Genomic DNA, 25125 nt, shown 5'->3' with positions numbered 1-25125 from the left:
TGTAATGTACTGTTCAAATGCTCAGTGATGGGTGGTTATGCGCATTGATACTTTTTCTCAAGATTACAACATCTACAATATATCAAGGTCTCAAGCAATTCCATTGAGATTCAAAATATCGTTATCTTCGGTAGTTTTCAAGAAAGTGGCCTTGTAGTGGCCCAGCGGTCAGTGCCTGGTGGTTGCGCCCATTTAGACTTTTTCTCACAAACACAACATTTCTAACATATCACGGTTTCAAGCAATTCCACCGAAGTACAATTTCCTAAAGGATTGTGCGGAGCCCTTTTTCATATAGTTGGAATTTGGACCTGGGATGTTTTACATCATTTCACTTTGAAGTAGTAGCTAGAGGAAGAAGAAGAGTTAAATATATTAAAATAAATAAAACTTAATAACTCTTGAACCACGAGATCGATCTTGGTGAAATATACCACATAGATGAGGTTCGAGGCTCTGATAGTTTTGTCATTTCACTTAGATGGTGCAACTTACGGGAGAGAAGATATATATACAGGGTGTAAAGAAATGTTGTTTACAATGCTTGGGGGTGATTCTACAGATGAAAGCAAGTACAAATGTCTATCTAACACAATGTCCCTCTCGGACTCCTAACCGAGTTACGGTCGTCCAAAAGGGTGGGAAAATGAACTTTGAAGGATAATTCTGGCCAAACGACAAGAGATAGAAGGGCGGTGTTGGGAGACCCAAACAGACTCTCAACATAGACTATCCAAAGATACTAAGATTAGATGTGTACAAGACGAGCGCAAGAGATTCCCCAAAGGATGCGAAGCATGCCGCGGACATTATGAGGGCAAAGTGAGGTGAGATGATGTATGTGAAGTGTTCATGCATACAGAAACGAATAGCTGAAGTCCATGCATCACCTCCCCATTAGCGCTTTCTAATTACACAACTGTCGACCCTATGTAGAGCGCTGTATATCCCTATCCCACTGCCGGACTGCCGTTTCTGGTTTCTCGAAAACATGCTGTAAATAAACCTGTCGAAATTGCGCTTCTTTCCTGTATGGGTATGCAACCACGCACTTATCCCACCATCTTGAATGCGCATACACACTTCCTCCACTCTACCCACCTAACCACGGAGGCTGCTGTAGGTTTGTATTCTGTTTTCGTTTTTTGTTTTTGTTTTATATAGCCATGAAGAGTGACCCTTCCAACTTTAAGACAAGAGTTTTCCTGTTTGTTTCTATATTTGCCTACGAACTCTTGGTTACAGACGCTAATATATATTGGGCGAAGAATATTAATATTAGGTTTAAACCAATAAATTCAATATTTTACTCCACTTTATACATCCTTGCTTAACTCCTTGCCTACCAATTGTCAATTTCCTTTTGCAATCGTGCTCTGCTACTGCAAAAATCCCTCGAACGCATGATTGCCAGGATACACAAAACAGAACATAATTTTGTATTTTGCCTATATTTTTATTCTTTTATTATATATTTTGGAAATATCTCCATAAATAGATTCTTTTTATTATGTCCACTTACTATACCGGAATTTTATTCACAAGTATAAGCAAAATTGAATAAATGCGACAAATCATAAGTCTCAGCATACTTGCCATTTTTTTAGCATAGTGAAACTCACTACAGAAGTTCCATAAGATCAGTGATACTAAAATAAACGAAGAAATATTTGTAGAACTGCAAATTAAGGAATTAATAAGTGATGAGAATTTTGCTGACTTGTTAAGTGATGCTGAGGAAATGGCATAACTTTCCTTTGTAAGTGTGTGCAAGAACTTTTAAGGCAACCATAAGGCAGATAATTATGGTGATATTGTACATGACCTAGTGAGATCATATCACCGTAAGGGATGTAACGTGTCACTTAAACTGCATTTGATGAACGACCGTTTGAACTTCTTCCCGGATAACCTTGGTAACATTTGTGACAAATATGATGAACGTTCTCATCAGGAAAATTCTCAATTGGAAAAGCGTTATCAAGGGAAGTGGAGTGCAACAATGTTGTTTGAATATTGTTGAACCTTACACGGGAATTTTCCTGAGGCAAAGTTTCCCAGGAAGTCGAGGAGGGAAAAATTCTAATTAAGTTTCTTAGTTTTCACTTACATTTATGCTGTTCATTCTTTGGATTACTTTGTGTACTAACACCGACTTTTAAAAACTTTCTATTCTTGCGAGACCATACCTTTATGGCAAATACATATAATAAGTAAGCTGCCATAATCATGCCAAAAAATCACTTTCACATGAAAACTGAAGCCGATGGAGAAATTCTGCAATTTGATGTGGATTCTTAGTCAAATTATCTTCCAGAAACAGTTTAGATTGTTCCTGTGACAGAAACTATTTTTTCTGTATACCGGTGTAATTATACAATCACTTGTTACTTTCGTCCCCTAATTGAAAATTAATGTTTCCACGATTTCAGAGAAACTTACTCTCATCGTCCAATTATATTCTCAAGGGCAATGACGTTTTTGCAGTACTTTGGAATAAAAGGTTGAATGTTTTTGTGTACGGAAAATTGTGAAAGATCAATAAAAATAAAAATAGTTACGTGGGTTCAAATATGATCATTCAGAAATTTAGTTAACTACATTAACCATAACTAGACCACTTCACACTCAATTCCTTCTCAATGATGTTTTTTTTTGTATTAATTGAATTAGCGAAAGTAAGGATCGAACAGAAATGTACACAAGCTAAGTAGAATTGGATAGTAATTCTCAATAATGTAAGTAAGGTAAGATAGCTCCAGGCAAACTTAGTAGGCAGCAGACCTCAGAGCCCCAGGCAAGCTGAGAGGCGTGCGTTAGGATAGATCTCTCAGAGCTACAAACAAGCTAAGAGAGCAGCTATGACCAGCCATAACTGATGTCGATGAAGAAGTTACAGGTTATTTTATATGCTATTTCGGAGAGTGGTGGCGCTAGAGTTCACTTTCTATCACATGACATTATGATGACGAAGATACCTGTCAACTGCTTGCTTGTTGCTTAAATTGTGGGTCCCTCGTGGTATTGTTTGCAAGAGTTTTATTCATAGATTCGCCTAAGTTGGTAGGAATAGTAGGGAAAATTGACGATTGTTCTTGATGGCGGCCAGTTTCGTATTCGGTTTTGGGGAACAACTTGTAGCGGAGTTGCGAGAGCATTTGCAGATGTTACATTTCCAAGTAATTTGTAGATTTTTGGAAGTTTCTTAATTTTACGGTTGATTGTAGACGGCACGGTTTACTTCTTCACCAATATGCCTAAAGAATATGTAACAAAAGCAGGTGGATCTGACTCACTAATAAACATAGCTATGATATTAGAAAATTGACAAACGAATAATTCATTTCTGATAATTGAACATAGTCACTTTTTTCATAAGACTGTGCAGTTTTAATGAGTAAAGACACACCTGTAGTGCAGGACTGCTTCATCTGAATTGTCTCTAATACGATTTTCTGCATTAAATTCCTAAGGATAGGAGGATTGTTCCGTCGTTTGGGATATCAACGGTCATACTGCTCGTAATTGTTGTTTAAAAATAAGAGTATGTAGGTTCATTTTCATCCTACGTTAGACAGTAAATTTCGAATTTAGCATTGCAGTTCCATAAATTGGGACGACTGACAAATATCAATCTGCATTCTTTAATTGTTTATGTAACCTTATCCAATTGACTTTTACTCTTTAACTGAAGAAGTAAATATAAAGCTAAGTCCTGTAAATACATGCGAAAAAAATCTTTATTTTCTCTGCAATTCACGGTTGCGGGATAATGCGAAATTATAAAATAGCAAATGGAACAAAGAGGATATTCGGTAATTTGTCCGCAAATGTTGTCAAATGTGATCTATTAAATGATGATCTGGAACTTTGATTAGCCATATTTACTGCATTATCTATATAAGTACTTCTACCTGATCTAGTCTGTGACATAAAATTCTAGAAGTCAATTTATTTTATGTTTTAAAATAAAATTAAAATTACTTTGTGATTTATATTTTATGCTTTATTATAAATTAATTTTGTTTTAAAAAGAAAGAAAAAGCAGTCTACAGTACTTACCTAATACTTTCTAAGTTCATTTTCGGTTAATGAAAAGGGCGTCATGTAGGGAAGTGTTCAATTCTATTAGTCCGGGTTGACCTCTACACTTCTCCCATCTTAAATTACTTTTATAAGGTAGTATTGAGGTTGAGGTAAGAAGTTTTTGTGATTCGCTCCAGTGTGCCGTAAAGTGGACACGAGATGGGCAACTCAGTGGAGCAATAGCAAGTGTCAATAGCCAGGTATCGCATCTCCCTCCATGTGAAGGGTGCTGGCAGCGAAAGTGTTTCTGTTGACAACGTGTGCTATGCTGCATTTGGAATTGTAGTTCTTCCTTTACTAATTAAATGTGATGTTGAACAAAATCAGGGTCCTCCGAAGATGAATCAACAAATCTGAAATTGTGGAACTGAAACATGCAGTGCTTTAAATGAAAGCGCCAAATGATTCAATCATTAGCAAGGTAAGACAACTCTTTCCCACTGTAATCAGAATTGCTGAACGAATTGAAAATATATAAGTAGACCGCAAACATTTAAAATGGAATGTAAATTAACTTCAATCTTATGTAGATCTCTAGAGAACCATATGGATAACTTAGAGAAAAGATCCAGACAGCAGAATATTGTTTTATATGGAATACTAGAAAGAAAACCGTGAATATGGAATGACTCGACTGTGGTTGTGAAGAATTTAATTCAAAATAATATGCCTTAGGCTGGCACAGAACTCTATAATGAGTGATCATGTGATCACTGTACTGAAAGACTACGTTCCGGAAAAAACCGGTCCATTTGTGTGAAAGATTTTACGGGAAACAACGAAAGAAAACTTTCACAGAAAGATTAATGAAGAAAAAGAAAGAGCTTTCTTTGTCTATTAGGATTACTTACGAAGTGAAAAACCACCGGAACAAGCTTAGAAAACATCTCATGGCACAAAGACAGCAAAGACGCAGACTAAATTTGCTGTAAAAAATTTAAACATGATGAAAAGAATCATACCATCTGGGACATTTAGGATGATAATTCGGGTAATACAGGTGACTTTACCATGGCTTCAAATTCTCAGGATTCTAAGAATATGTGTTCCTCTCCCTCTTGTGGTAAAATGGAAATTCGACGACATCTCAAATAACTGAATCGAGTCTAGGTTAAAACTCCAACAATCAAGAAATGCCAAAACGCCCACACAATCGGTCATAATTCCCACACAAGTGGACAAACATCCCAAATGCACGAATGGTCAAAACTCCCACAGCCAAAACTCCCACACTCAAGAAATACCAAATCTCTTACACAATCGGCCGTAACTCCCACACAAACGGACAAGTCTCCCATATGCACGAACGGTCATAACTCCCACAGCCAAAACCCCCACACTCAACAAATGTCAAAACGCCCTCAGAATCGGTCATAACTCCCACACAAATGATCAAAACACCCACACATAGCAACGGTCACAATCTCCACATAAATTGACAAAACCTCCACACAAATGGACAAAACTCCCACCCAAATGGACAAAACGCCCACACAATCGGACAAATCTCCCACACTTTGAACTGATCCTGGTTGCACATCTTGAAAGTTTTACACGCTGAAAATAAATAAAAGAAGTACAAGAGAGTTTTGACAGTTCGTGCATTTGGGAGATTTACCATTTGTGTGGGAATTAGGACCGATTGTGCGGGCATTTTAACATTTCATGAGTGTCGGAGTTTTGGCTGTGGGAATTTTGTCCATTAGTGTGGCAGGTTTGTCCATTCATGTGTGGATTGTGACCGTTGCTATGTGTGGGAGTTTTGTCCAATTGTGTGGGAGTAATGGCCGTTGGGGCTTATGACCGTTTACCTGTGTGCGAATTTTGGGCGTGGGAGTTATGACCGTTCGTGGATTTGGGAGATTTGTCCATTTGTGTGGGTGTTTTGACATTTGCTGAGTGTGGCAATTTGGCTGTTGGAGTTTTGACCTGCTCCATTCTGGGCACCACATGAACAGATGATCGTGACACATCAGTGGGTTAAAAAGTGTGCGGCAATGTGTTCGTTAGAATAAAAATAAAATATTTCCATCCCTTGATTTACGAGAGTTGTCAATACAGTGTTTCTCCTTAAACTGCAATTAGTGATATTGCCACTTATTACATATCAACAACATTCCCTTCTCTCATCAAAACTAACAATGTATAAATGTTTCCAGTCTGTCCAGTGGGGTCACACATACTCCTTATAGCTGGTTTTAACTTACCAGGAATCGCTAATTCTAGAGAGGATCTCAGTATAGGTTTACAGAAATGTCATTCCAAACATAAGTTCATGTACTACAATCTTACAACCGGAAACGAAGTCATAATGCCAATAATAGAACATTAGATTCAGTTCTCACCAATATTGAAAATTTGTACCTACATAACGAAACCCAAATCCCAGAAACATCTGACGAACATAGCACCAAGCTCTCATTGAAATATTCTATAACACAATGAATAAGAAAGGAGAAGCAAACCAATTAGTGTTCGAACTTTTCGCAATGCTGTCTTTAAAATGATGTATGATGGAATATCGAACATCGGCTAGGATGAACTTCTTAATCTATGCAATGCAAATGATGCACAAGAAATTTTCATAAATATTTGTATGAGATATCAAACTGTATAATAGAGAATAATCTGCGCCAACTCAAACTTTCCCTTCCGGTTCATGAAAGAGTGAAGGGGGTTTGTCCGTGTTTTGTCCTCTTACTAGAAATTTACCAATCCATGCTTTCCTATTGCTTGCAGAAGTCCAATTTTTGGTCGGTATAGGTGTATAGAGTGTAAGCATATCTGTGTTAATTTTTCTCCTCTATCTTGCCTTTTACGCATATGGTATGGGCTCAGATTTTTAGCACAGTTCTAAAAGTGTTTGTTCCTTTTTCTTGGAAACTACTGAAGAGATTCGCTTAATTTTTATAACAAGCACTCTACACTAGCTGGTAATAATACTGAACTAGGATTATTTTTCTAGGTTACATACAAAGCCAGTTATTATGTCTTAAATTTTGAAACATTTACATTTACGTTACAATATCGATGGTTAACCAGTCATTAGAAGTATTACATATATGCTTATTCTCCCAGTTCTTCTATTACATGTACGGTTACGTGATACGGTTTTCTCCCACAGCCCTTTTGTTATAAAATTCGTGTTACATACAAACACACATACACCACATCTCAGGGAAGCTAAGAGACTGGCTGAAGTCCGTCTAAGGGCTCTAGGTAAGTTCAGAGAGTAGGAATGACCAGTCAAAACTGAAGACATACGAGACTTTACATGGTTTTTATATCCTATCCTAGACAGCGCTAGTGTTCGTCTTCTGTCACTTGGCCTGATGATAACGAGTATGCTTGTCGTCTGCTTGCTCATATAATTATAGTAAGAATGCACGTAGGTTTGCGTATATAAGAATAACTTGTTGTTGTTTACAAAATAATATAGACTACGTGTAGGATATTATATTTCTTTTTCGGTTTCATAGATTTTTTCGTATTTCTCTCATGTTGTTACTATCCTACACTTTCATTATTTGTATTTACTTTTGGTTTTGACATAATTTGAGTTTAGCATTCCTTTCCGCATTGACGTTATATAAGACATGAATGTACTGCTTATTCTAGGATCTAACGCAGACGATTTCTCTCAGGGAATCAAACCCGAGTTTCTCACAACAAAGGTGAGTACACTAACGACTTAGCGAAAAGAAAGTTTTATTTTGGTTTACAATTTGCACCCTTTTACATAATGTATTGCAGACTTCCATTATCTCTCTGCACAAAATTATCACTTTGTCTAATTTGCTTCTTATATTCTACACACTAGTCCGTATGGGGTAGCGGTGGCTTAGTTATAGACCTTGTTCGTCAGATCGTATATCGCACCAACTCTCCTTTGCGGTGGAAAAAGTATCGTGTTCTTGGGCTTTTGTTTTGTCTCCCACTTTCTTCCATTTTCATAATGGCACCATTATTCCCTCTCATTATTACGGTTTCCTTTAGCCTAAGTGGCGTAAATACTGGACTAAAACTAACTTTTCTCGAACTACCTGGAAATAACTACAGTTGATATTAAGAGAATAAACAATTGATTAATAGGAACATGCAAATGGTGAAAATAATGTGTTTTCATTTTTATTAATTCTATTATACAGGTTGCATTTCTTCTAATGGGGTTACTCTACAAGTACTTTCGAATATTTTTACCTATATGAACCGGGGGTCGAAAATCCATAGTTGCTGAGTAATTTACACATATGTAATTCCTTTGAAATTTTTCCTTCTAATGAGAGGTACGCAAAAAAGTTATACCCTGCCCCACTTAAAAATATCATAGAGGAATGAAATATGACATATGTTATAATATATACTTATGTAGGTCATATGTTAATGTTCAGCTCGTAACTCTACGCCGTTGTTTTGTTAGAGGTAGCACTGTGAAGTATGGTGTAATGGTCCAAAATCTATTACTGTACCTCAGACAACAGCGTGACAACATCGCAGAAGTACTTACCCCTAGAAAATGACTGCATGGTTGGGAAGAGGTGGAATGAAGGTGGTTGTTGGCAAGAGAAAACGCGAATTATGACAGATTTCATACCCAGGGTCATGAGTCAGTCTTGCCAACATTCGAGAAGTGAACGGGTGCGTTCTGTTCCTGAATTGGGACACCTTTTGTCAGCATGTAACGCTCTGGAACTTCACAAAATATCGCAACGCGCTCAACAATGAGGCATTACTATTCTTTGTCTGGAAAGCAAATAGTAATATTCCATGCTGATCTCAAATAAACGTGACCGTCATTTCGGTCTCTCAAAATTGAGGACGTAGTTCTTTTTTTGGTGGTAAGTCGGAACGCTGACATTGGTTGGCTAGGATTTCTCTTGTTTTCTTCACACCTACAGGCGAACGCCGGGGCCAGGGACAGTTCCTTCAAAAATTCTAACCTACCTGAAAGACCGATGTGACCCCTGAGATGGAGATCTAAACCCTTCCTTGAGTCATCTCTTTCATAGATAAATAAATAGCAATCGCATAAATCGCTTTAATAACTCAACAAAATTAGGAATATTGCCGTACTAATTGCTACAATGACAACCTAGTGATATAAGCTTTCTACAAAGGTAAAAACGTAAATCTTGGAAAGTCATAACAAAATAATACATTTAGTAACGTAGCACTAACAAAAGCTTGCGAAAAATTAATTAGTTATTTAAGCAAGGGAGTGGCTCAAGGAAGGATTCGAACCTCCAACTCCGGGGTCACATCACTCTTTCAGGTGGGTCTAGGATTTGGGAAGTAACTGACCCTGGCCTTCTAGAAGGTACCATCCTGGTCTTCACCCAGTGGAAGTGAAGAAAACGAGAAAAATCTAGTCAAACCAATGACAACCTGCCGACGTGCGTCTACCAAAGGAAGTCCGTGTTCAACTCTAAGCGACCAAAGAGATTATCACGTTTATTTGGGATCAGCATAGGATATTATTACTTGCTTTCCAGGCAAAGGGTAGAACAATTGCGTATGTTGCGAGATTCCGTGAAGTAGCAGAGCGTTGCATGTTGACATAACGTGTCCACCACCTGGAAAACAACACACGCGTTCAGTGCTCGAAGGTTTCTCAGACAGATACATGACTCTTTGTATGATATCCGTCATAGTTCATATTTTCTCTTGACCTACAACCATCTTCACTTCACCCTTTCCCAACCATGCAGTCACTTCCTAGGGGTAAGCACATCTGCGATTTTGCGACGCTGCTTTCTGAGGTGCAGTAATGGATTTTGGACCACTAAACCTACTTCAGGTTCGGATCTATAACAAAACAAAAGTGTAGAGTTACGAGCTATATATTACCACATGACTTACATACCTACATAGGTACGCAGAATTATACATGTAAAGTTTCATCGCTCTACGACATCTTGAAGTTGATTATGGTAAAACTTTCTTGGGCACCTCTCCTTGGAAGACAAATTTCTAAGAAATCACAAATATACAAATTACTCAGTAACTATTGATTTGCGACTCCCAGTTCATATAGATAAAAATGTTCGAAACTACTTGTAGAATATCCCTTTGAAAGGAATGCATCGAATTAGTAGTCATTCAGTATGTTTATCCATTTCGTTAATTCATTTATTATTCTATCTTTATTAACGTATAAGAGAAATGTTCATAAACACTCACGGCACATTTCAATATCTTCATCAGATCCGTCACCACAGTCATCCACTAGATTGCAAGCTGATCTATGTCTGATACAACTTCCATCACTACACTGGAATGCAGATTCCTGGCAACCGAGTTCTCCTAATAGTACATTAATATATATATATATATATAAGTAAATAATTTTAGAAGATACTAACGAATAGGCATAATACTCTACATCAAGCTAATTATTACATTATATTTATCTGCAACAGAATAATCCGTTCTTGGCTACGAAAAAACAAGACATTTTTAAAAATATTTTAAATACCAAACAGATACCCAAGGTAGTGTGTAAACATTTTTCAAGTATTGCTGAATTTGCACTGTTTCGTTTAATCGTTTTCGCATCGTATGGAGCAAAACATATTAAATTTAATAAAGCTAATACTGAAAAGTGTAATGTTCCCTTCAGCTCACGAGTTGTACTATGGTTTACGTAGAATGAGCATGTAGCCGATTTTGTGAAAAGGAATGGAAAATTACTAAGTCACCATTCCAGTGAACCAAAGTACGTGGCCTAGAAAGGTGAATAATACAAAAAATAAGGAAATAAAGGAAAAAGCACTTGACACTAGGCCGAAGTATGTATGAATTAAAAACTGGTACTGATTCGTTTATGTTTTATATTTTTTTACTTCTATTTGGCTTTTTGGCAGTACATATTTGTTGCAACACACTAAGCAAAATGAACTTCAGATTCACATAATAATAAATCAGGATGCAAACCTACGCTCGTTAGGCATATGAAGGCATACACTGATCGACCTATGTTCTGATTCCCAAGAATTTCCACCAGTTCTGTCGTGGTATTCGGAACTAAAGGGGTTAGTATAGATAGAATATACATCTGAAATTGTTATTAACTCATTACAAGTGAAAATGTTATTCCCTTCTCTGTAAGGTCCTGCTATTTGAATAAGTATCATAGACACGAAACGCGTCATATTGAATCGCTCCTTTGGAGTAGAAAAGCACACAAATCCACACTATTAGTCGACGACCAAAAGTTCCATTGTCTATGGTAGGGCCTACCTTCCTTTGCATTCTCATCTAATTCCACTATATTTCAATTGCTTAAGTCACTCAAGGGAAGTGTATATATGGCCAATACAAAGAAAATTAATGTGTTACAACATACAATCTTTGCGACAATACACTGGAAAACACCGACAATCTCGTGAGAGACATGCAACATTGTATCCTTATCTAGTTGCTGATCTATGGCTATTATTTCCAACACTCTTCGTATATCACATCAATAGTAGCTTCACTGCTTGCCTATCACGATAAGTTATTTTTCTGATTTTCATATTCTATAAATCTTTTTGTGCAGTGAGTTATGGACGCCCGCTGAGTCTTCAGAAGTCCTATTACGTTTCGAGCCTAAATTATGATACTGCAAGTGAAATATTAAATCTTTCCTACAATACAAATTGAGAATTCTCTTATATGTATGCGTTTGAATTGTTAGTAAATGTAAACCTTGACATTTATAAACATTCTATGAGCTTCTAAATTATAATAAATAAAAACTATTATGATGTAGATATTTAAATACATACATTAGAAAATATTTTCTAAAAGCAATTACATGTTGAATAATAGCTTTCATTTTAATATCTTAAGAGTGATTGTGTAACTTAAATATCTTACATTACGCTTCTCACATATTCCTCGATATATTGCAATATTCTTCTACGATATATATTTCTTAGCCAATAGAATATAAAGGAAAACATTGCAAAATGGTCTTCAAGTATGCAAAATGTTGGAAACTGTATTTAAAATAGCTGTCGCAATAAGTAACATTTTAATCACTTCCATCTTGGCAACTAATCACTAAATCGCAAACTGTATTATCGGATATATATTGACTAGAGGTACATATAATTGTTTTTTGATGCCTTCCACACACGTGTTGTTTTAGTATTAGAAAGAAAGAAAATATTTATTAAATGAAGGATGCAACTTCCGAGAAGTTATTGCATTTCATGGTGACAATAACAGGAACACATAAATCTTCATCGACCCAACAGAAGGTGAGAAAACTTCTAATGCAAAGTAAATTTGCATAATCACAAGTAGTTATGTATCATTCTATCTTCTGTCAAAAATTAATGAAGTTTGGGGATTCTGAACGCCTCATATGCTGAGATAAATAGTACAAAATGTTTACATTTGTGGAAAAGGATCTTATTTATTTTATATCTAAACTTTTCTTGTTGTTTTTAATGGTTTATGTTAATTACTTCATAATATCTGAATTTTCAAAGAAAGAACTTTTAGCAGAAATTCCTTACATGTAATTAATTCTTATTACTATCAAAGAATAAATTATTAAAATAATTATTATTCAGTGCTGTACTTCACATGTTAGATAAAAATAAATATAAAAGAATGTGAACATTCGAAAACGAAAATATTAATATAAACATTGTTATACTTACCACATACCGTAGAATTCTCGTCACTTCCATCACTACATTCATTTTCACCGTTACATAATCTATTTTTTGCAATACAATTCATATTATTGCATTTAAATTCTTATTTATCACAGGGATTGAATGTGTCTGTATAAAGTATAGATAAACAAATAATTTGATTATTCATTGAATATTCGCATATACAGGTTGCTTGCGAATTTAAAAACATCAAAAAGAAACCAAAAACATTAGCAAAGATTCGAAATCCTCGAACACTAGAGAAAGTAACAATTATTTCCGAAACTATCAGAAAGTATGTTCATCAAGACATGATATTTAATTAGATAAACTGAGCAAATCTCGATCGGCTGTAGAGAATTATTCAACACTGTGTAAAATTATACCATAATTCGACAGTTTTTTCTCCGAAGATACTTAAGCTTTAATTATTATATTTAATTGTAGCCTCCAACTAATTTAAAAACAGAAAAAGTTCGCAGATTCTTTATTGCAAAGCTAAAAAAGCAGTTGGCTAATGCATCTCACCTTCGACGGCGAAACATAGAACTCTTATTTCGCTGTGTAGAACGACAATTTTGCATTAGTTAGTCCAAATCGCATCAAATGTTTAACCCTTGGTTATTTTAGAAAGCTAAATCCTTTCACCACCGGTCATCAGTTTTAAAACAAGGTTAATAACATGTGTATTGAATTCTGATGTTTGGTCATAATCTGTATCTCTCGGACATTTTGGCCATTCTATCATTACTATATACGTTTTGGAATGCCTATCAAAGGTCAAGAAATGTAAGACTCGATACCATTCTTGGTCATGTAAAATCACTGATAGCGTCGGCAAGGGTTCAACAGATTAACATAATCTTCGCCGCAAATAACTTTATACACAAATATTTCTTATTAAAAGTTATTATTTCTAGTAAATTTAAGTCTTCAATACAAACCAAAGCTAATTTGAAAAAATCGTCGTCACATCAGAGAACTTTGTCATCAAAGGAGACGAAAAATCGGTCGGAGAATTGGATCATCCACAGCCAATACTCATTCCTATTTTATTATGCTGATTATGACGATGAAAGCAATCCTCAGTTAAGCTATCTTTTATCTGCAGAACCTATTGCAGAACATCCCGCAAGACGCCAAATATAATTAACTCTGCCTCAATATGTGAAAGAATGGCTAACGATAATTAATTCAAGATATACTCTGGCTAAATAATAACAAGAGGTATATGTTATAGCTACTGGATTTATTGTCGTGTAATTAATAGAATGAGCTAATTATAGCACCTATTCTGGATTTACGTTTTGTTTCTCAAATACTTATTGCCTACAAAGTATATGGATTGATTCAGTCATTTACAGTTAAAACTTTATCACGTATACAGTGTTGTCATCAGATTATTTCTTCTTGTATTTGTAACAACTATACCTTTCTTCAATGATTCACACATCTTTGCTTTATTGCCTGCACTTTCACAATTTCATTTGTAATGCATATGTCAAAGGTGAGAGTGTTGAGCACCAGCCATACGTTTCCAAAGAATTTCTTTGCTATTAAAAGTATAGCAGACTGTTCGAAGGATAAATGCATTGATCTCATTTTACTTATTTAAAAGTTTGAATTGCCATTCTGTTTCAGTAAATCACAGTAAGATAAACTTTACATTACATGTGAGATGATTAACACAAGTTTTGTTGTCACTGTAGAATCTCACTGTTTAATGTGCTCACGGGATAAACTTATGGCGCTACTAAGCAATATCATAGTATTTTTTAAACACATTTCACTAACTTCACTAACGTTTATTTCATCTGAACCTCTATCTCATCTCCTTGTTGCCCTCTTGTGCTCATGTATTCTGAAACAGTAATTTTCTCGATATATTTGTTATATGTTGAAAGAATAACAGTATTCCCGTGTTTCTCCAACAATCCAAAAGTACCAACGTTCGTGATAGCATTACTCAGTTTCCGTACACTAGATATTTCTATGATACTCATTAACAGATCAATTGATGTACTAAAATGAGAAGTAACGATTGAGGCTTATAGTTATCGGATTACTTATTACCTTATAAATCTCTTTTAGCAGTATTTCTCGTTAGCTAAAATATTATATAGTATTGTTTTGTCGCTACTGGTCGGTTACAAAATTATATTACATAACATCAAAACGAGTCTAGGTATCATTTTACAAATTTCTTGGTTGGCCTTTCACGAATATTCTAACCCAGATTGAAATGCCACATCATATTTACAACTTTACATTTAATATAAATTGCTGGATTTCAAGATAGAACCGACGACATGCAACTGAATTTTTTTTCATTCTCCTCCAGTGTTCTGGAGCAGTGTAATAGCAAAATTATGATATTAATATATGGAAATAACGTTCTTTCGAGAATTCCGATAGCACATATCTTCTAAATTTTCTCTTCCATATGGTACGCGGCCGCAATAACGTTCTCATGATTTTTATTTCTTCAAACGTTCTATCGAATGAATTTTACCCCTACTTTGCAACTTAATAACTACATTTGGATCTTTTATTCTCAGTGACGCAATACAATTTTCACAATATGGATGGTAAATGCCTCTAAATTGAAATATATAAAACGAAAAGTGTGAGGGAAGGAAAAGTGTCATCATCAATTAATCTCGCCGACTAGTCTGCAACGTCTGTCAGTTGTGCAATTATGGTTTAAGCTTATTTTTGTTGTTCCTTAACAAAGGCGTTTATCGTTTGACACTAAAGTTATTGAACGTAAAAGAAACACAAAAACAATAGCGGGAATAAATGTTTTTTGCTACAATCACCAATGATACGTGCTCTGCGGCTGTTTCGTCACACTCGTTGAAGACAATCATTTCGACATTACCTGCGTCCAGCAAACTCCAATGATATATTCATTTTCTTGTAGGTGAAGAAGTCTAAGTAATTAGTCTTGAGTGCGAATATTATAGATATTTCACAGGCTGCCAACAACGCTTTCAGGTTAAGTGCAGGTTAAAACATGACACAGTAAAGAGCAAAAGAAGTGACCAGTGATAAGATAAAAAACTATGGGTTCTGCTTTTGATAAGTATCAGAAGCAACTCTGGTTTCGTTCCGAGCTCTCCTCGTCTGTGACGAAGGCATTATCATATACATATTTGTAAACATGTAATGAAAACTAAAAGCATTCGATGTATTGAGACACATTTATATTAACTAAAGATATATTTCAAAGCTACACCAGTGTTAAATTCATTACTTGATTTAACGCCTTGTCTTGGAAAATCAATTTCAATACTGTTCCCATTATAGTGTTTAACGAATGGTTTTCTTTATTCTTATTATTTAATTTATCTGTAATCTCTCACAACAACACCTATGTATACCTTCTTACGAGAGGGAATATTTTGCTAATACTAAAGAAACCGTGAAATTTCAATGCAACGTGGATTTAAAAGGTATCAACATAACAGCTGGAACACTGTAATATTATTTTAATATGTAGTTGTGCCGAATTCCGGGTGCTATGTGTCGATATATTGAAGCTAAATGCTTTATACCGTTGCTTGTCCACAACAGTTCAACAATGATCGTTGTTATAATATTAATTGTCACTTTGACAACAAACCTTGAGGTGTAATAAAAAAAAAGTAATATCAAGTTTATATCACTCACAAAATGTCCTTCCTTTATCATCATTTTAAATTATAATACAGAATATAAGTTTGGTAACTTCATTACTTTTGTAAAATTTACCTTAAATATCTTTCTATATTTTACACATTCTTTATTTTGTGACAATTATTTTATAAAACACAGTTCAACGCAAAATTTTAGGATATTTAGACATTTTATTTAGAATATCTACGAACACTGTTCATTTTTTATACTTGACCTTGATGAGAAATGGGTTTGAATATAAAAGAGCTGTTATGGCTTACTAATGTAGAACAAATATGTGAACGTGCTGCAACACGTCCTACGTTTTAAAATGAAGAGTAAACATATCAATTGCAATGAATCTGAAGATGGGAAACTCAAGATATAGACCCTTTTGAAAATTTAACTTGGAAAGGAATAAAATGGGAGTTGAAATTATTAACTTAAGACTCATATCTTGGAATTCCTTAATGTTACAACACAAAATATGCATTTAAACTTCGTTCAAAATAACCAAACACATGCAAAGCGTTTTTCTAATAATCCACATATATAATAAGGAAGAGTGATAAGATCAGCTCGATAAGATGAACACTTCTCAAAATCCCCTTTGTTTAGGTGAAAATAAATTTAGTATCTAAGCTTTTATTTAAAATAATTTGAAATGCGTTTGAACATTATTTTAATATTACATATAAATTAATATTCACTATACTTTATTCTCCCTGAGTGGTGGAACAGTGTTTCCTCAGCACTGTTGCTCACAGTTAAGAATGAAATCTATATTCCTGATCATAAGAGTAAACCACTTTGCTAATAACACTGTGTTGTAAAAATGACTGAAGATGCACAATACATGATACAACGCATTAGTATCCATCATGGATTCATAGTGGAAAAATCAATTTCAATGATTTCAGGATGATATTACTGGTTGTAGTAAAATTTATTTTGTAGAGATGCTTTTTGAATATCCCCTATATTGCGAATGTGAAAAGATGTATTAATATATCATGATGATATATGTATTAAGTACAATAGGAAAGCATATATACAACGATACTTGTTGCTATACAATTCAACGAACGACTGGCACAAATGACAGATTTTCAACACAAAGAAGAGTCATACATGGTATTATTTATAATAGTATCTCTGAAGTAAGTCATTGTCATGGACTAAAGGAACACATCATCGTATCGTCCCTTTCCGGCATTAACGCAGTAAGCGACATTTTTTTCGAAATTGAGCTTTATGCAGTTTTTGGTTTAGAATTTTAAGGCGCATCGAATGGTCTAATCACCATGTTTCTATCTTTAACCGTTGCCGAGATAGCTATGTCGCTTACACGGGTGTAATTAGACTCGCTGGAGGCAAAAATGTCGTAAGTAACACTCAGTCGTTTGTATTTACTGCATAAATGTTTCCGATGAAACGAAGAAACTGACTTGTATTCTAGATTGTTTCAAACACCAAATTATTTTCGTGCTAGGAACAAATAAATGTGGTATGAACATGATTATTACAATATTTCATGGCAAAAGTGTAGTAAGCGACAGATTGAAGTTGATTCTGAGTCGCTTGAAACAATTTTGATGTAATGATATCAATGATTTCCAGTATTTGTTGCAGTTCTATTTACCTTACAGGAATACTTTTCCTTACAGCAATTTTGCTATCTTAAAAATATACATAAAAGGCTCTCAGCCTCACTTCTGAAGTAAACGGTAATATTGTTATAGCTACTTACTGCTATTTTACTTGCAATAACAGTGTGTAACGTCGTATAATTCATTTTAAGGTTTCATATTACGGTGCAGAAGTTCTTCGGCGACAACTTCCGAAGCTGCACAAGCGTCCAATTTACACGACTTCAGAACATCTATTGGGAAAAAATAGTGTGTTGCGAGCAAGTAAGGGGGAAGGAGCTAAGAGGTTCTACGCTTGGCGTTTAATACATTTTTTCCAGTAGACTGAAAGTAACAATTGTATTGACCATGCAAGAGGAAAACAATGTTAAGGTTTGAAGCAACTTTTAGCAAGTTTTCACAATGATTGTTTCCGTTCCCTTTACTATATGGTTTCAGATATCAATTTTTTAACATCATTTCACTAAATAGTAGGCTAAAATCAATAATTTCGTTTTCATTTATAATAAATATGATAATTTCGAAACTTATCAACAAAATAGGAACAGAAATTCCATAGTGGGCCTGGTGTGTATTAAATAGTCGGTGTTATTTTAATGGTTTCAGGGAGAATGGTAAAATTATTGTACATATGTGTCCTTTTCAACAATAGGTGGGGGAAAGCAAATTTATGTTTACTTAACCTTAGCACAACAACGCTTCTGCGAGTTGAATTAAAATCCTAAACAACAAACGATTCGCAGACAGTACATGCAACGGCATTGTGTGAATATAAGCCTAACGATGATAATTGTTGTCGGGCAGAAAAGAATACTTAGGTGTTAATAGCGGGCCTAGGGGGCATAATCCTTACTTAAACCAAAGTCTAGAAAATCCCTAGAAAAATCAAAATTCATGAAAATAATTATGATTGTTTGACATTAATTTCTACCATTTGCATCCACTTCCACAAATATTTTCATTGAAGTCAGAAATATACATTTAAACTAAGATTTTGTTTTTCTATTGAGTAAGTTTATATTAAGAACTATTAGAAATTACTTATTCATTGTTTTACAGTTAACTTTAGTATGTCAATTATAGAAGGAACCCTTTGATGGAGCATTCCATAACCCCACATGACTGTATCCATCCTAGACTTTCCTGCTAGGATCGATACGCCTATGATCTCTGGGAACTACTATCAACATACATGGGTTGATATTCACCGTAATGGACTGAAGTTTTTTTTTTAAAGAATATCAATGGGTCTTAGAAGTTTAAACTTTGCCTTTAAAACGTTTAAAATATCGTTGAAATGCCGGACATTTTTCTGCTTAATGAACGATCATCAAAGTTTCGTGAACATGTTTCTCAGTGTTAAATAAACTTCCTGTGTACAGCTGGATAAAAGTCAAGGTAAAATGTGAACAATCACAAGAAGTGTGTTCTAAATATCCTATCACTTAAATAGAAATGTGCAGAACAATATCCCGGTTTCACACACTGAAAATAACGTAGGACTTCAATAATTCATTTTTTTAGGGTGCCTTTATGTGTGCTTGTATTTTATGTTTGTCCACTACTATCTTCGAAAATTCTTATTTCAGCGCAGCTTTTTGCATTAGATAACACTGTTCAGCTTACGGAATGGTGAAAGAGTCGTTAAAATTCAGTAAACATGTTATATAAAATATTCCCGTTGTTGATAAGTTATTAGGAATGGTTATTTTATACACTAAGACTAAACGATCACTACATTAGGGACACTTATCTAATGGCAGGTTAATTCTGGGTAATCAAAGCATACAAACGCTTATGAATAGATTCCTCAAGGTATACTCCTTGTATTCTGCAGTTTCAGCCCAAGCCATCTATGATGCAGCAGTTACTGTAAGTGGTGCAAATTTGGACGATGTGCAGCACATTGCACAGAACATCATAGCATGTTCCATACATGCTTAATAGGGTTAAGTCTGGCAATTTTGGATATCAGAGTAGTATTGAAAACTCATTTTCATGTTCCTCCAACCATTATGTAAAAATCGCAGCCCGATGACACCTTCCGTTCTCCTGCTAGAATATGACGCTGCTCTCTTGGACTCGGACGTATGGGCCATGAAAAGATTAATGGAGTAAGAAATAATTGTGCGTCACTTCCCAGACACAGACAATAAACAGCACCGCCACCGTCCTATTGAATTACCATGCTGCAACCCGCAGACGTATACTCATGCTGTTTTCAACAATATCATCGACATGATTCAGTGAAAAGCGTGACTTACCACTGCAAATAACCTTCTTTCATTGATCCATAATCCAATGATCCCTTTGATTTTGTTCATGTCAGCCGTATGTTATTTCTGTGTTATTGTCATAGTGTTGGTCTATGGCTATGTTACCCTAACCGATGTAAGGTATGGCACATGGTCATGGTTGAAATTTGTTGTAGAATTTATTGGCCCACATTGTACTGGTGCGTCAATTTCTCCATTGACATACGCTTGTGGTGAGATACCATAGTGCTATTCGTTGTTCATTTTCTGCCCACCGCACGTACCTGATCTAAGTGTGATCGCTTGGCGGATGATTGACCGTCATGAGCTCTGTTGGTAAAATCTTTACACTGTAGCAAGAACATCCCACAAGTACGACTGTTTCAGGTGCACTGGTAGCAGTCATTTGTGCCCCACCAGTTTGCCCTAGTCAAACTTTACTCACATAATTTTGTTTGCCCGTAACGGGCATCAGCTGCATTCTATTATGTTCGGTAGCCGTGCGCGTCTTCTATGTTACCTGTTCATGACGTGAAAGTTACGTGTTCTCGATATTTGATGGCGGTTATTCCTATTGTAATGATCGTTCTGTGCATATAAAATCCAGCTGTTAAGAAAGTTTCTTTTAGTAACTAATTAGCAATGTCAATTAGTTGTGGCCTTTAGGAACCTCAGGTACATGGCCGGAGAAGAATAGAGGGCAAGGATGTGGAAAGCCAGCGGCTCTGGCCTTACAGAAGTACCGTCCCGGCATTTGCCTGTTAAGACTGAAAAATATCACGGAGATCTTCAGTTTGGATGACTGGCTAGATCAAGGTTCGTGCTCACGTTCGACCTACCCAACGCTGTTTGGCAGGCAGGCAAGTTGCCCTTATCCGTCCGGCCAGGTAACAAATTGCCAATGTTAATTATATAAAAATTAAACCGATTTCAAAGAGCGTGATAAAAATAGCAGAGTAATATTTTCCTAAAGATTCGACTTACACTATCACGTGCCTACTACTTATAGCTGAACTTTCAAGTCAATGGAAATCAAAACTACCTAATTTAGTCAATGGATGTAAGATTTCTGCCAATTTCAAAAGTCAGATTTATTTAGTAGACAAAAGGTACTATTAGTCAAAGCTTTTAAATCTATTACTTTGCACTCCACTTACAAAAAATATTACTTTTATCACATTTTAGGTCGGTTCATTTCTTTTCTTTTCTTTCTTTTTTTTTCTTTTTTGCTATTTTCGGCTTTTAGTTTTCCCGTGAGAGGAATATTTTAAATCTAACCAAACAAGAAGTTGAAAAGCAAGTCATGAAGCCGAGGGTACCAAACGGGCCATATTCCAAAATAGTTAATTGTTTGAGGAGTGAGATCATGAAAATTGGGGCTGAAGAAAGGAAGGAAAACCCAAACAAGCATCAGAAGAGAGGAGCAGTGGAAGATATCCTAAAGTCGGACGAGAAGAAGGCTGAGAAGAGAAGAAGAAACCAAACCAGCTTCACAAGAGAGTAGCAGTGGAAGATACCCTATACCCGGATGAGAAGAAGGCTGAAGAAGATAAGAAAAACCCAAACAAGTATCAGAAGAGAGTAACAGTAGAAGATATTCTAAACCCGGATGAGAACAAGGCTGAAGAAGGGAAGAAAAACCCAAACAAGTATCAGAAAACAGTAGTAGTGGAGGAGTCTTTAAACCACAATGAGGAAAAGAATGAAGAAGGGAAGAAAAACCCAAACAAGCTTCAGGAGACAGTAGCAGTAGAAGATACACTAAACCAGGATGAGGAGAACACTGACGAAGGAAAGAAAAACCCAAACAAACATCAGGAGACAGCAGTAGAGGAAGAGACCCTAAACCCGAATGAAGAGGGAACTTTAGAAAATAATCGAGAAAGAGATGAACATTATTTCGCTGAGAAACGGAACTTGAGAAAAAGAACAATTTTGGGACTGAGCTATTTAGACTATTTCTCTGACGATGATATCACATTTAACCAGACTTGTCCTTCCGAAAACACCATAGATTGGTTGAACAAAACACCAACCTCATCAGAAGAATATACCTAGGTATATTATATGTTAAGAGAAAAAGGGTTTTAGGAAATTCAGCTGGATAGTCGAATTCAGGTGATGGTTGCAATGATGAAAGCGGTGCTAGGAAACGGAGGAAGATTGTAAGTAGAAAGATTACTTTTACACCAGAAAAGAACGTCGTAGGGGAAATGGGATTGAGAATTAAAAAGAAAATTATTCAAAAACAGATAAAAAATATTAAAGCGAAGTGGCCAAGCTTACAATAGAAACAGACAAGAAAGAATGGAGAAGAAACAACTATTGTACAACCAAACAAATGCAAGTCTTGCCGAAATAAATGTTCTGTTATTACGGAAGGGAGGCGCCAATCCTTATTTAGACACTTTTGGTCTTTAAAACCGAATGATCAAAGAAATTGGATCTCAAGAGCAACCAGATAAGTTCCAGTGAAAAGAAGGAGGATTCATGGTGAGAGCCCACGGGCATCACCTTCTCAGTATTTTATTAACGAAGGTGAAGGCTATAGAGAATTTTGTCTTCAATTCTTGCTCTCAACATTAAATACCTCACAAAGGTTTGTGAATTACACTGTTACACAATCCACTGAAGGCTCAGCAAAACCTGATGGTCGAGGACGCCACTCAGTTCGCCCCAATGCGACATCCGAGGGAGATGTGAAGCTTGTTGTTGAATTCATTCAAAGACTTCCTGCAGTGCCTTCCCACTACTGTAGAAATAAAACAACATGACTATATGGAAGCATGGTTCTTTTAGAAATTGGTCAACTTTAGCAGCCCAAATCTTCAGTGCTAAGAAACATGAGTCAGGGGAACCTTTCTTGCTGTTAAAAATGAGAGTTGTAATTTTTTCTAAAAATAGTGAATTTGCCAAAGTTAAGTATTCAATGACTAAAGACGCAGTGTATCTTACACTGTAACTTCGCCCACAAGGACAAAAGCAGCCAAGCAGACTTTATGCAGCAGCCATCCCTATCAGTAAGGCCAAGTACCAGGATCTTGTCAAATTGTGTAGTCAGAATATTCTACCAAAGCATCTACACGGGTTCTACCAGCAGTTGCCACACACGGGAGAAGCACAAGATACCCTCCCTGAGACAGATGAAGATGAAGAAGAAATTCAAGGTTGAAACACGTGTCATCATTTTTTATTTTTTCTTGCAATAGTTAAAAATTGATAAAGTTACAGTTTTGTGAAGTTTCGACAATTTGCATTTATTTAGTAAATGAATGATGAAAATTTTCATTGTATCAGTAATCTTAACAAATCAGTAATAATTTGCAATATTCTAAGCTTTAATAAATTAAAAAAACGCTAAAAATAAATGAGAAAACTAAATAATGGTGTCAGTTTTTATTAACTTAATTATTCAGAAGATTAGATTAATTTTTACATATAAAGGAGAAGTAATCCAACGCGTTTTCTTGCCAAATTTATTTTAAGCAGCATTATTTCAAGAAGCGTTCAGTATTTTACCGATCAGTATACAACTAACATTCTTCAATTAACGAATCAGCAATTTATTACCATTTATTTTCCCCCTAAATGTCGCTTAACGCAATCTCACTATGACACCGTGTGCCTTAATGCATTAGTACATTTGAATGAATGTCGTCTGAAGCATTGATTTGTTAAAAATTTTGTAAGCAAAAATGAATTACGCGCCAAAATAAGTTATTATTTTTAAGCTATTATATACGTCACTGTCCTATTTGACGGAGCTTGTTTAATTATATTAGCTGTATTTTTCTTACGAAAATAGTCCAGAAAACAAAAAAGTTATTCAAGAAAAATAATCAAAATTTCAGCTTTTCGGCTCTCCTGTAAAATTTTCAAAATGTCGCTTACTGCATTAATGCCGGAAGGGGACGGTATGTTCACTAAAGTAACACATCATCGAAACATTAGTGTGATGATTATTACAGAAGCTGACTTTCATCATACTAAACAATATATATATATATATATATATATATATATATATATATATATATATACATATATATATATATATATATATATATATATATATATATATATATATATATATATATATATATATATAGAGAGAGAGAGAGAGAGAGAGAGTGTCCATAAAGTCCGTTGCCACACCGAGTATCTTCGAAACAACTGAGAATATGATAAAATGCAAAAACACGACTCCTAGTACGTCTATCTGAGGGTGTCTGGGGTGCCCCTTTTATAACTCGAAATTCAAGTCCCTTAAAATAATGATGGACGTGTTTGAGCGTTTTGTCATATTCTTAGTCGTTTCGAAGATACACGGGGAGGCCACGGACTTTATGGACACTAAATGCGAACCTCCTCCATTTTGGATGGGCTCAACATAGGGACTTGAAAATGTTAAATAGAAAAGAGGGTCGAGTAATATATTGTTGTAAAGGACTCGACAACAGAAATATTTCGCCGAAAGCTTCAAGTTGACCCCACGTACCCCTACATGGGGTTGTCTGGGGTGGACCTTTTATAGCTCACAATTCAAGCTCCGTAAAATAATGATGGACGTCTTTTTGCGTTTTCTCATATTCGTAGTTGATTCGAAGATACACGGGATTGCAACGGACTTTATGGACACCGTATATATATGCTTAAATCATATGGTGCGTCTTTAAAAACTATATAAATCATAAATCAAATATATCAATTATCAAAATCCATCTGAACACTTATTATTTTTGAAGGACAATTAGAGCGATGCAATGAAAAATCCACCGTCTATATACAAATAAAATCTTTTAAATTAGCGTGTATGCTAAATTACTA

General features: G+C 35.3%; 1 protein-coding gene across 1 annotated transcript in view; it reads right to left on the bottom strand.

Moving 5' to 3' along the window:
* Window positions 1-25125, bottom strand: part of LOC145678539 (uncharacterized) — a gene marked incomplete in the record, with an annotated part of 195303 nt that overhangs the window by 19907 nt on the left and 150271 nt on the right. The window contains 2 exon segments of the mRNA XM_081748801.1: window positions 10267-10389; window positions 12741-12866. Of these exon segments, the coding sequence (XP_081604927.1) occupies window positions 12841-12866 (26 nt within the window).

Source organism: Thermobia domestica, chromosome 2 (genome assembly GCF_964235325.1).
Source record: "Thermobia domestica chromosome 2, izTheDome1.hap1.1, whole genome shotgun sequence".
NCBI lineage: Eukaryota > Metazoa > Arthropoda > Insecta > Zygentoma > Lepismatidae > Thermobia > Thermobia domestica.
The sequence above is the reverse complement of the archived record's forward strand: the minus strand, read 5'-3'. Positions and strand labels throughout refer to the sequence as shown.